The 13,644-nt window shown below is 56.7% G+C and overlaps 1 protein-coding gene across 1 annotated transcript in view; it reads right to left on the bottom strand.

The window, feature by feature from the left end:
- The window catches only part of SLIT1 (slit guidance ligand 1), a 151,029-nt gene that overhangs the window by 34,424 nt on the left and 102,961 nt on the right, over positions 1–13,644 (bottom strand). The window contains exons 7-18 of the mRNA XM_070432588.1: positions 13,040–13,111; positions 12,346–12,509; positions 9,335–9,482; positions 8,804–8,875; positions 8,192–8,263; positions 5,536–5,607; positions 4,738–4,881; positions 2,334–2,497; positions 1,713–1,736; positions 1,422–1,566; positions 1,264–1,338; positions 937–1,080 (exon numbers count right to left, since the gene is read on the bottom strand). Coding sequence (XP_070288689.1) covers positions 937–1,080; positions 1,264–1,338; positions 1,422–1,566; positions 1,713–1,736; positions 2,334–2,497; positions 4,738–4,881; positions 5,536–5,607; positions 8,192–8,263; positions 8,804–8,875; positions 9,335–9,482; positions 12,346–12,509; positions 13,040–13,111 — 1,296 coding nt within the window. The remainder of the gene's footprint in view (positions 1–936; positions 1,081–1,263; positions 1,339–1,421; positions 1,567–1,712; positions 1,737–2,333; positions 2,498–4,737; positions 4,882–5,535; positions 5,608–8,191; positions 8,264–8,803; positions 8,876–9,334; positions 9,483–12,345; positions 12,510–13,039; positions 13,112–13,644) is intronic.

Here is a 13,644-nt window from a genome sequence, read left to right as displayed (position 1 = left end):
GGTCCTGGGTTTAATTCCAGTCAAGGGTTGCGGGCTTGATCGCCAGTGGGGGGGCATGCAGGAGGCAGCCGATCTATGATTCTCTCTCATCATTGATGTTTCTATTTCTCTCTCCCTCTCCCGTCCTCTCTGAAATCAATAGAAAAATATACATATACATATACATACACAGGAAATAAAATCCAAAATACCAGGAAATGAAATTTAAAATTTAGTGCCTCAGTAGCACTAGCCACAGGCCAAGTACTCCACAGCCACTGGGGGCCATGGTGCCGGACAGTGCAGACGAGGGACATTTCCGTCACAGTGGGAAGTCCGGCTGGACGGCACTGTCTACTGGACACGCTAAAGGTCCGCATGACCACTGAGGAGCCGGCGCTGCCTGGCCAGGGTGGCCCACTGCACCGTTAGAGGGGGGACAGGTGACCCGGGATCCCACTGGGTCTGATGTCTGGTTAGCTCTGGTGGGCTCTGGGCTCATGGGACCCCAGCGTCCCCCAAATGGTGGGCCGTCACTGCTCGCCCCCCTACACCCACGGCGTCTCCTCTGCAATGTCCCGCCCTGGGGCACCAGCCTCTCCTGCCTGCCCTCGAGCCGGTGCTCCCGAGTGGAACACGCGTGCTGTGTGTGCTCCTGCAGCCTGACCACAGGGCAAGGAGAGGGGCCTCCGGAAGGCCCGCCTCCCTCCACCCCGTCACCGGGCACCGGCCCCGCAGCCCAGGGAACAAGACACAGGCCTCACCACAGTCACCACCGTCTGATTACTTGGCCCACTGCAGTCAGGCTCCTCAGCTGCCCCTCCTCCTGCGAACTGGGGCCAGGGAGAGGGGGCCTCCCACCCTCTTCTCCTTTCCCTTTAATGCAGACACCCGCACTCTGGCTTTTGCCTACCGAAGTCCCTACCGCCGCCACCCTCTCCCGGCCCACACACTCACAGGGTCCTCAGGCCGTCCAGGCCGCGGAACATGCCACTGCGGATGGACTCCAGCTGGTTGGCGGTCAGGTGCAGCTCGCTCACAGAGGCAGCGCCCTCGAAGGCCCCGTCTTCAATTTCTGACACCTTGTTGTTGCTCAGGTTGCTGGGAGAGGAGGTGGCGGGAGGATGACGGAGCTCAGGACCCCCTACCCCCTTCCGACATCCAATCCCTGTGCACAGGAGCCCTGCCCCCCTACCCCGCAGTAGCTCCCCGACACCCAGAATCTTCCTTCTGCATCCCCGGCCAGCGTCCTGACTGCAACCTTCCCGCCAATGGGCAACTCACATTTTCTTCAGATGGGTGAGTTTTTTAAACATGCCAGTGGCCTCCAGGATGGAGATCTCATTGTTGTTTAATCGCCTGTAAGAGGCAATCGAGGGAACTTACACACCGTAAATGACAGACATTGCAGTATCTCTCAGTGGGGGGGCTGGGGGGCTCACAGCTCGGCGGTGGACTGGGGGATGCGCTCGGGGATCTTGGTGAGCCTCAGGCTGGAGCACTCCGCCACGCCGGCCTCACAGCGGCACTTGTGGGGACAGACCACGTCGCTGTTGCACTCGCTGTTCAGCTGATAATCCTCCGTGCCTGCGGTGAGATGGCCGGGGCCGGGGCTGAGGGCTGGGGCAGGCTCCAAGCAGGCTCACCCACCCCCTCCGGCTGCTGCCCCAGCCTCCTGCCCACCCACAGCCACCGTCCCACCCGGACGGCCCCCGGTTCCCCCGCTTTCCCACCTGGAATGAAGTACTGCTCTTTGGCTGCAAAGGGAAACACCAGGATGTTAGTGGGATCGTCCAGGACTTGCAAGAAAGCCCAGGCCCACTGCCCAGCCGGACGCACCCCGGGAACAAGGCTGGGGTCCCAGACCAGGGCCCACCTGCCCAGCCCCTGTGTGGAGAAGCCCTTCCTTGCCCGGGCCAATGCTGGGACAGCACCCCACCCAATTACACCTCTCAGGGAGGGCCAACGCCACGGGCACTCTCCCGTGCGCTGGCACAGATGGGGCTGGAGGGCATCAGTCCTCCGACCAGAATCCAGGCTCAGAAGCTGACCCACCCTGTCCCCGGCCACAGGCTGTTTCTGCTGCCTCCGGACCTGGAGGAGGCCGCTCTCTCACTGGGAGGGTCCCAGGCCTCCGAGGGTCTGGCCTGGGGGTGGAGGACCTTGGTCCTTGTCTGGGTCCTCCCTCGGGACCTCCCCTCCCCAGGCTTGGGGTAAAACAGGGGTGGGACCGAACACCATTCAGATCCACGTCCACAATTTGGGGCCCACACCCGGGACATCCTTGCGGGAGCCAGCCAGGAAGCATCTCGGCCCCCGAGCAAACGGAAGACAGACAGGGGGCAGGCAGCTACCTGAGCACCGGAACTTCTTGCTCTTGATCTGCCCGATGCGCTTGTTGGCCAGGCGCCCGGGGCTGGCGCAGCGGGCCCCGCTCGTCTCGATGGGGTTGGTGCGCAGGAAGTCCGCCAGCCACTTGAGGTTACAGTCACAGATGAAAGGGTTCTGGGCCAGATGCCTGTGCAAAAGGGGCAGGTCAGGGGTCAGAGCTGGGGCTCCGGATCTGCGCTGACCTCCACCTGGATGAGTGAGGCCTCCCCGCTGGCTCTCAGCCTGAAGTCCGGGCTGGCCCTGGGGAGACACGCACCACCTGAGGGCACCGCTTGGGGGCACCCACCACCCTCAGAGAAGTCTTGCCCAGCATCACAGGGCTCGGCAGCTCTGGGGCCCCCAGCTGTCCCTGCCACACTTCCCTGGCCAGCCCCCCTGCCCCCACTCCTGCTCTCACCTGCCCCTCCCTCTGCCCGGGGACATTTCACAAACACGAATGGAGGCAGGAGTGACCTGCGGCCAGGACAGAGCACCGCTGTCCTGCCGCAGGTGAGGTGGCAGAGCAGGCACCAGGACCCAGGCTGCCTCCTCCTGGCCATTGTACAGGTGGCCCCTTGCCTGTGACCTCTAATTTCCCATTCTTGACAAGATTTCCCCGTGGTGCGCCACCTTCCTCTCCCGGCTGTAAGGAAGTCAATTAGCAGGAGGGGCCTGCGGGTTCGTGGGCTTTAATGAGTTTGTCTTCGTGGCTGACATCCCAGCCGGCGTGCAGAGTCCCCAGGGAGCAGGACTCCGTGCAGGTGTTACCTGAGGATAAACACTGTGGCGGGGATGGCAACGACAGCAATGGCTACGACAGCATTGGTGATGAACGCCCATGAAGTGCACACCATCGGCCCACAGGCCAGCACATCCAGTCAAACTATAGGGCCTGGGGTTAAAGACGCAGGATGAAGGACACCACCTATGTGCCTAGTTTAACCAAATAGAAGATGACAAGAAACTTCCCTACCCAGAAGCACGCCAGCTGGAAATAAGGACTCTTTATAAAAGCATGACCACAACCGCATTATCAAATGAAGAAGGAACGTTAAAGTTCAAACGTCTCCATTTCAGGACCCCTAATGAACGAGTGGGTCCAGGCATTCAGATCAATGGCCGTGTTAATTACAGAAAGAGAGACAACCAGACATCATGTGCCTCCTGTGCAAGTACACGGTCCTCCCTATGAAGTCACTTTGCCCAAAAAAGAAAGGGAAAAATCAGAACCTGGCCAAGCTCCTAGATGTACACTTCTGTGTTCAGGACAGAGGAGTGTGGGAAACTACGCCATGGGGACTACAACCAGGGAAGTCCATACTGGGGGACACTCCACGGAACCAATAATGCAGTGTGTGCAACAAACAAACTGCAAGGAGAAAGGGAGTGGAGAGGACACTTATAGATTAAAAACTGAAGTGATACATCCGCCAATACCAGCCAATTGTATTGCACAGGCCTAATTTAAATCCTGATTCCAACACATTGCCTTCAAAATTGTATAACGTGTGTGAGACACTTGGAAATTCAGTAATGAGATATCTGATGATATCCAGGGATTAATTTTTAAATGTTCCAGATATAATAATAGTGATGTGGTTGTGTTTAGAGTCCTTGCCTTGTATACATTTGTGTGAAGTGACAAGTGGTAGATGATAAATGATGCCTGGGAGGCAGGGAAGAGGGGAAGTGTAGATGAAAGGAGGCTGGCCCTGAGTGAAGCTGGGTGGTGAGTACTGGCCGGGCCACAGTACCACCTTCAATATGCTTGTAATATCCTATAACAAAAGATGAAAACAAATTCCTAGTGCCGTTGCTCTCTAATTTTTAATCATCATTGCCATTACTACATTTTATCTGATTTAAGACATTATCCATTGCAAGAGGTACTTTTATTTTATGTATTATCAAGAAAGAACAAAATGTCAATTAAATGATGCCGTCGACATTGCAATGCACCCCAATTTCAGAGCTGTTAATGTGGAAACAATATGTGTCTTAGAATCAATGGGCATTGTTATTATTATTACTATTATTATTAATTGTAGCCAGCATTCAAGAAGCATTTACAACATGCTAAGCTCTATACAAACATCCCCTTTATTCCCATAACAACCTTATGAAGATGATATCCTCATTTTATGAATAAGTAAACGGAGGCCCAGAGAAGCAAATTAACATGCCCAGAGTCACACAGCCAATATGAGGCATAGCTGGGATTTGAACCCAGGATTGTCTAACCCGATGCCTGTGCTCTTTCCTCCCTAAGAGATGATTCTGCTGAGAAAAAGGCACAGGTCAAGACGGTTAGCTGCCTGCACCAGGAGGCTGTTGCCTCCCCCTAGGTCTACCTGCTGGGCAGAGGGGCGGGGGGCAGAGGGCACTCACAGGGTCTGGATGGCCCGCAGGGAGGTGAAGGTGCCCTTGGCGAGGCTCTGGATCTTGTTGTCGTACAGGGAGAGAAGCGAGAGGTTCTGCAGGTCCTGGAAGGCGTCCGGCCGGATGCAGTTGATCTTGTTGGCGTTCAGGAGCCTGTGGGCAGACCAGGGCCAGGTGGTAAGGGGAAGGCACAGCATCAGACTCACCGACACGTCCTGGGCACCTTCCTGGGCGCCGAGCAGGCACAGGGATCTGGCCGTCTGGGTGCCCACTCCACGCAGAGGCGTGGAGAACTCTGACTGCCTCCTCCATGCACGGGGACCAGCTCAGCCACCCCCTCTTCTCTCTTTCAAGGAACCGCTAGAGGTGCCCCTGGCATCCCCGGAAACCAGAGAGCATCGGGGCAAAGCCACCTCCCAAAGTTCTGCAGGGTCCCAGGCAACTGAGAGGGGCTCTGTGCCTCTTGGGAGAGAGCCCTTGCTTGACCTCTCCTGGTTCGAGGAGGCTGAGCTGGCCTGGGTGACCCATGTGGTGGATAGCTCTCCTCAGCCGTGCCGGCCTCCTTAGGACCAGCCTGCATCGCAGCAGCCTCTCGTTCAGGCCTTCCGCCATCAGTCCGAGTCGCCTCTCTGGCCTCTGCAGAGCTCCAAAGCCTCTCACAGCCCTACTACATCTGCCATCCTCCAAGCTCCTCGCCTCCAGGGAGTCCCACACCGCAAAGAGGTGGGAAAGGCCAGGCTGGGAGGCCAGAGGAATACTGGCTCCCTCCCAGGGCCCCACCCAAGCAACCATCCGATGGGTCCTTACAGGAGCTGCAGGTTGTACAGGCCGCCAAACACACCCCGGGGGAGGTCTGTGATCTTGTTCCCATAGAGGACCCTGGAGAAAAGGCAGCAGAAGGGAAGAGTTAGAGGACAGCCTGCCAGGCTGGAGGTTTGTCATAACGAATTGCCAGCAGATGGCAGCAGAGTGACTAAGAAAGAGTCCCCTGTCCTTTCTAGGTGTCCTGGTTAATGATTAATCTGCATTAATCAGTAACTGGTTAACAATGCGGATTAACCAATAACTGGTTAATAATGTGAATTAATTATTAACAGGTTAATAATGTGGATTACTAACTGGTTAGTATTGCAGATTAATCATTAACCGGTTAGTAATGCAGCTTAATTATTGACCAGTTAATAATTCGGATTTTGTGATTAAAGAAAACAGGATAATTTCAAGAGAAATATCAAAAGTGCTTTATTCAAAGTAATGTCCATCACTAGCACTTTTCTTCCACATAAAGTAATGAATTAAAACTTCCCGCAAATACTTTTTTTGACATGAAATTCGACATTTTTAAGCATAAAAATATCTACGATGTTTAACACCTTCAGAAAATTTGACACATGAAGTTCTGAAGCTTGTTGTCAATACAACAAAATAGCATACATATCAAAGCGCATACATATCAACATATGTGTAACCCCATCAATTGAAAAAAATCCGCATCATTAACTGGTACACCTAGTAGTTTGCATACCAGTACGCTAAGGGCTCGAGGTGGCTGTCACCCCATTACTGCAGGCACAGCCCTCCCTCCGTCCACACATGGGCCCCACAGAAGCCTGCAAAAGGACACTTCAAGGAGCTTCGTGAGAAGCTCTGAGACCCAAAAGAGACCGTTCAGGGAGAAATCTCATGGGCGGGAGTAGTTAGCATGTGAGCTCCCGCAGGTCAAGCAAGTCTGTGGGTCAGACAAAGCACCGGGAAGAAACAGACCACGGTGCTGGCTGTGCCGAGACCCGGGCGGCGGGACCGCAGCGGGTTTCTGTACTTGGGTATGTTCAGTTCTCTACACTGAGCGCGAATTCCGTGTAATACGAAAAAAAGCAGAGACTCAAAAATGCTGTGCAGGCCGGAACGGGCTCAGGCAGACCAAGAGGAAGGAAGGGGGTTGGGGAGTGGGGTCTATTTTATTCCCAACATCACAAGCAGCACCCCCCTCCCCACACACGTTCCCTCTGAGCAAAACAGTGTGCTGCCTCTTCACACATGACTTCCAGATCATTCCCGGAGGAGGGCCGGTAGGAGCAAAGGCCCCGAGGTGGGGGTGGGCTGGCGCTGGGGGGGCCCCAGCGTGGCCTGAGTGGAGGAAACAAATGGGACAGGAGCTTGCATGTCGCCCATCCAGCACCAGGCAGCCTCTGAGACACGATCAGGTTCCCATCTGCAAAGACCCCCCAATCTGCCGTGTGGAGAAGGGAGCGGAGGGGGCAGGAGTGGGTGCAGGGAGTTAAGAACAGAACCCACTTAGATGTGTTACCGACACGTCCAACTTAGAAGGAGATCCATTCGCTCCTCAGAGGAAGAGGCCTGCACTGTGGCAGCCCCTCCAGGACCCGATCTCCGCCACCGACAGTGGCCCACGCCCAGGCAGCCACGTACTGCTGTGTGGTCGTGCACTCCACGCCCTAAGCGGCGCCATTCACAGGAGGCCCTGCCTCGGACTCCACTCCAGGAGAAAAGGGTGCACACGAAAGGCACTCCATGACGGGGGCTGCATCCCCCTCCACTTCCCAGGACCCTCATCTACGTGAGGCATGTGTCCAGGCTGCCAGGGGGCAGTGAAAACATGATTCCTAAGAGGAACACAAGGCCCCCGCCCAGGGGAGCTCGCCTGCCTACAGGCACCCTGAGCGCTTGCTCTGCATAGACAACGTGCCTATGGGACCTCAGAGAGTGAGGGGCTTGGTGAACATGGCGAGGTGGGGGGGGGGAGAGACAAGCAGGGGTCCTTGGAAAAAGAGAGATGGATGAAGTAACATTCCTGAATGAATTTGTGTGTGTTGCTAAATTTAATTTTTATTTTTCCAAGATAAAATTTTGATGCTGCACGATGCTTTGTAGATTGACAGACCCCACCCCCACCCCAGTAAACCCTTGAGAAAGGGGAATGCTGGAGAGAGGTGGAGGAAAATGCTTCCTTCGCATCCTCACCACAACTTGGGATCAGAGCATGCTGGGGACGGAAGACACAGGTGTGGCAGGTGTCACAGCTGGAGCTGGTGAGTGCTCCATTGTAGGTGACCTGGGGAAGGCTCAGGAGCATGGAGTGCTGGGCCTCTGTGGGAAGGCAGGGCCAACAGGAAAGCTGGGCCCAGTCCAATAACTGCCACAAAGCATGCTGGGAAAATCCCCACTGTGGTGGGGAGAGCATCACAGTTGCCAGGGCAACAGCTCTGCCTGATTTTCCATGCACTTAGTCCTGGATTCTCGCATCCCCTCCCAGCTGCAGAGGGTCCACCAGTGAGGAAGGGGATGCTGGGCATAGCGGCCCTGGACTTTGCAGCCAAAAGGAAACCCATTGAGGCCGGGAGGGTGGGGGCTGTGCTCTCTCTCCAGCGCCCACTGGAGGGGCTCCAGGCCCTGCTGGCCTCCTTGGGAAACAACGGGGACCCCGGCAGGCGCTGCTACTCACAGTGAGTTCAGGGAGCGGAGGCCCTGGAAGGCATCAGGCGCGATCTCTGCGATCTGGTTGTTGCTCAGGTCTCTGCAGTGAGAGAGAGAGAGGGTGGTTGAATCCCTCAGCGGCCACCAAGCCGTGCCTGGTCCCCTGCCCCTCCCAGATGCCATGGGAGGGCAGGGGCTGCTTTAAATTAGAAAAGTGAGGGGGCCCTTCTCCCCTCCATCAGGAAAACCCACGGCCCTATCCCCCTGTGCAGTCCCAGGGTCCTGCGCAGATGGGACACTCCAGCCTTGGTCTGTTTTGACAGCTTTCCCCCACCTCCCAGCTTCCCCAACATCCCCTCTTATGTCCATGGCAGCTCCCATTGGTGCCCAAGCTGAAATGGAAGGATGATAGTCTGGCCATATGCTAGACTCGGGCTCAACATTTAGGCCTCAGGACAACCCTGCAAGGAGGTCACACCACTGCCAGCCCAGGTCACAGAGGAACCAACTCAGGGGCAGGACCACCAGGCAGCAGCTTGCCCAGAGGCAGAGGCAGGGCCTGCCCAGGGCTGTGGCCTGCCAGGCCCGGGGTCTCCCTCCCGCCCCTGCTGACTCTCAGGAAGCAGGGGGAGGCACTCACATCCTCCGCAGCTTTCTGTAGGGAGAGAAGGCTCCCGGGGGAATGGACTTGATTCCGTTGAGCTCTAGGCGGCTGCGGGTAGAGAACACAGAGGGAGCCCCCGGTCAGGTCGCCCCAGTCTGGGCTGCTGCCTGCTGGGCTCACCCACCCAACCATGCCCTCTGTCCCCCTGTCCTGCTCCCAACCACTGTCTGGAGTCGGCGGGCTGACACAGGCAGACGTGAGCTCCGTTATCCCAGGCTGCCATGGCTGAAAGGGGCCCACAAATGATGCTAATACTAAGAAACCAGTCCTAACAGATACCCAGCTGGGTTGGACAGATCGACCACAGAGGAACACCCACTCCCAGCCCGCCAGCGTTGCCCAGCCTGGGCAGAGAGCTCAGCCCGCCAAAGCACTGACTTCTCCATTTGCACGGAAGGACCTTGAAACAAGCCTTTGGGTGGCATCCACTCCAGCTCTTCCCTGGACCACCAGAGCCTGGCCCAGCCCCAGAGCCTGTGCCCCATGCCTGTCCTGCCCTGTACTCACATCTCCGTCATGGTCTCGGGCAGGTTGGCAGGGATGGCGGTGAGGCCTTTGCCACGGCAGTCCACAATGCCGTTGCTGCAGGAGCACATGGCCGGGCAGGAGCCGGAGGAGAGGGTGCAAGAGGGCACGTGCCCTGCCTCCCCCTGGCCTGCGGAAACAGTGGGCTGTGACCTCGGGGTGTCCCGTGTCAGCACCTCCCTCCTGAGATACAGACTGATGAGTAGGGACGGGGCACATGGTGTTTCTCTGGATGAGGATGAACCCGAGATCACCAAGAACTCCCGTGTAGCCCTGCGGGCACCTGGCACACAGAGGACCTTGTTAGATGTTTGCTGAACTTGAATCTCGACCTGACTGTGCTGCGCGGAAGTGGGATTCAATTGCCAGGAAACCCCAGCCTGAATTCTGAAGCCATAGGTTCTCGTCCAAGTCACTCAGCTCAACCTTGGAGGAGCATGGTATTATTGTGCCCATTTTACAGGTGAGAAGACAGAGTCCTCAATATTAATTAATTTGTGGAAACTCACACAGCTGATAGATGCTGAAACTAGGATGAAGCCCAGTGTCTGATAAATTACTGTAATTGAAGTATAAGTTATATACAGGGTACTGTCTTAAGTGTATAGCTGGCTGATTTCTACTTATGAATATACCCCGCCCCAGACATGTAACATTTCTATCACCCACAAAGGCTCGTCTACCCTTTCCCCAAGGCAACCATTGTTCTGAGACGCAGCACTAAAGATTTTGAAATCAGACAGCAGGTTCTCATGTCCGGCTTCTTTGGCTCCGTATAAAATCTTTGGCATTGTGTCTGTATCAGTAGGTGTTTTTTTAACTATGACTAGAATTCTATTGCATAGATGAGTTATAAATAGTTAATCCACTCTTGTTGGTGGACATGTGCGCTGTCTCCAACTCTGAGCTGCTGTGAAGAAAGCTGCCTTGGATATTCTTGGACACGCGTGTTGGCAGAGCATATGCACACACCTAGCAGGAGCTGCAGGGTCACGGGTAGACATATGCTGGGCTTCCGTAGATTCTGCTGAACAGTTGTGCGAAGCGGCTGAGCCGATTTACACGCCCACCAGCGTTTTAACCTCTAGCCTTTGCCTGGCTCCCCTGAAGGGTGGGCGCCAAGATCAGAAAAGACAAAGTCCTAGGCCCTCTGGCAAATTGTGGCAGCGCCTTCTCAGGAAAGGGGCCGCCAGGAGGAACAGACGGGGGGGGGGGGGGGGGGGGGGGGCTCAATATAGAAACTAAGGTATTCAAATGCAAAGAAAAAGGTCTCACTTCAAAATAACTGACCCAGTGAAGTATCCACTACTCTTCCTAAAACCTGGGGCTGCAATTACTCAGAGGGGCATCAGCCTGACGCTCCTCACACGAGTGCATACCCACGTGTGCACACACGTACACATGCTCACACACTCATACTCCTGTACGCACACTCACAATCACAGTCATAGTCACACACTCACATGCTCACACACACACAAACTCACACATACAGTCATACACTCTTTCCACATGCACCCTCACATTCACACAGTCACACACACACACATATGTATATGTGTGTATATATATTGATTTCAGAGAGGTAGGGAGAGGGAGAGAGAGGTAGAAACATCAATGGTGAGAAAGAATCATTGATCAGCTGCCTCCTGCACGCTCCCTACCGGGAATCAAGCCCAGAACCCGGGCATGTGTCCTGACTGGGAATCTAACCATGACCTCCTGGTTCATAGGTTGACACTCAACCACTGAGCCACACTCATACTCTTGTACACACACTCACACAAAGACACACACACACACACACACACACACACTCAGCAGCCCTCAGCTCAGCAGTGCTCAGGAGCAGCCTCGGTGCTGCCAGTGCTGTGGGGGAGGGGAGCCTCACAGGGATGAGAGGCTGCGGGGCCCAGTAGACACTCCTCCCTCAGCGCTCTAAGCGGCTGGCAGGCTCACTCACTGGTTTGGGAGAATGGGCAGCCCCTCATCCTCCGTTGTGAATCTGAACGGTTCATTCGCTCAGCAAACCTTTCTTGAGCATCTCTCTGTGCCAAGCACAGGCCAAGTGCTGGGAGACGGTCAGAAACCACGACCGCATAGTCCATGTGCCAGGGGCCAGGGAACAAGGCGGGAGGGGGTGCCAACAGGTCCAGCCTGCGCGAAGACTGGGGTGGGAGGCACCTGCTCCGGGAAGGGCCCGGGCGGACCCAGCTGGGACACACTGAGTGACAAGGCCAAAGGGCGGCCGGGGGAGGCTGAGGTGACCCTGCCCCGGCCTCGCAGAGCCTGGGGACAGTTTGGGCTCTCCCAGGGGGCTGGTGAGTACCAGGCAGCAGTGACCTGCCCAGACCTGTGGGTCCTTTCAGGTCCTCTGGCTGCATATGGAGACGGAAGGGGCTAGAAAGGAAGTGGGTGGGCAGGCAGGAGGCTCTCACAGCCGAGGCTAGATGGGCCAATTCAATGACTTTTCAGACAAGGCCGTCACAGGAGGGAAGGGTGGCAATAGGAGGAGGCAAGGGGTGGGAGGGGAGGGGAGGGGTGAGGAACAGGAGGTCGGACAGAGAGGGACAATGTGGGAGGAGGCGATGGGCGGACAGGAAGAGAAGATGGCTGTGGCAGGAGGGACAAAGGAGAGAAGGCAAGAGGTGATATGTGGAGACAAAGGCTTTGGGTGAGAACAGGAGATAATGGATGGACAGCAGGGGGAGATGGGTGGACACAGGAGGTGACAGATAAAGACAGAATGTGATGGGTAAAGAAAGGAGGTGATGCCTGGAGACAGGTGGTGGATGGGAACAGAAGACGGGTGGAGACAGGAGATGGTGGGTGGTCTAGAGGCGATGGAGGAGGACAGGGGGTGATGAATGTGCCAGATGTCAATGTGTGGTGGAGACAGGAAGTAATGGGGGGAACATTAGGGGGAGGCTGCAGGAGGCAGGTGATGGGCGGTCGAGATGGGCAGTCGAGAGCCCCGGCGGGCCTGCACCCACCTGAGCAGCTGAACTCGCTCTTCTGGACCTCGGCTACGTTGAGGCCACGCAGACCGGCGGGGCCTGAGCACTGGGTGAAGAGCCCGATGGTTGGCCGCTGCCTCAGCCATTGCGAGAGCCAAGCCAGGTGGCAGTCACAGAACAGGTGGTTGGAGTGCAGGCGGCTGCAGGGAGACAGGGACGCTCACAACCCACCTGGGGCCCCCAGACCCCGGCCAAAGAGTGGGAGCCCCTCTACCCAGGAGGGGCCGAACCCCCTACTGCACTTGACCAAGCACAGTCCATGCGCAGTCAGCCCACAGCTCCAACCTGGGGACTGTCTGCAGCATCAGGAAACTCCCAGCCGCTGCCCCTTCCCTCCCAGCATGCTCGGCCCCCCCCCGCCGCCCCCCGGACTGTATTTTGCCCTGCTCATGTTGATTCACCTCCCTGAACTCATACAGACCCACTGACCCAAGTCCCATAGCTCATTTTCAAGCACAAAAAGAAATCATTGGTTTTCCAAGGAAAAATCAAATATAAATGACACTCAACCTCCTTTCATGTCAGATGACCTCCCCTGACCCCACCCTGGCTGGGCGCTGGGGGTGCAAGAAGGAGCCCCCTCCCCTGCCTGTGGAAGCCTGCGCCCCGCTCCCCAATGCCCCGGCACCGCCAGCTCGGGGCTGTCCTCCCGGCCACCCTGCTGACTCACAAGGTCCGCAGCTTGGGCATGTGGTTGAAGCTGGACACGGGGATGGTGGTGATGTTGTTGTTGTTCAGGGTCCTGGTGGGGAAACCAGAGTCTGTTAGCGTCTGTCCAGCAGGAGCTCACGTGGGAGGGAGAACAGGGCTTCTTCCTGACAAACGGGCAGACCTTCACACTGGTCCCCGGTCCACCCTCAAGCTGGGCCAGCTCTGGGCTGGACCTGGGGCCGGGGGGGGAGGGGGAGAGGGCAGGGGGCCTATGCCAAAGAGCATGAGACACAGCCACCACCAGGGAAAGCCCTGAGCTGTCTGATCAGGAGGTAGCTGTGCCGCAGCCTCGAGGCTGGTGGGACGGGAGGAGCTGGGAGAGGGACAGGCGCAGGCTGGCTTAAAGAAGGGGCGGGGTCTAGACAGCCACGTGTCAGGAGCTCCTGGGAGACACAGCCATGGCCCTGGTGTCATCATAAGCAGGATAAGCCTTGGCCATGCTCCTGCGGGCACAATGACTTCGAGAGCATGCGTCCTGGAGGGCCTGCCACGCCTCCCAAGTCTCCTGCCTCCTGTGCTCTCCAAGGCCCCCACGCCCGCTGCCTGGGCCCCGGCACCTGCGCC

The sequence above is a fragment of the Myotis yumanensis genome, unplaced genomic scaffold, assembly GCF_028538775.1.
Source record: "Myotis yumanensis isolate MYYU_CA2020_CCGP unplaced genomic scaffold, mMyoYum1.0.hap1 SCAF_13, whole genome shotgun sequence".
Classification (NCBI taxonomy): domain Eukaryota; kingdom Metazoa; phylum Chordata; class Mammalia; order Chiroptera; family Vespertilionidae; genus Myotis; species Myotis yumanensis.
The sequence above is the reverse complement of the archived record's forward strand: the minus strand, read 5'-3'. Positions and strand labels throughout refer to the sequence as shown.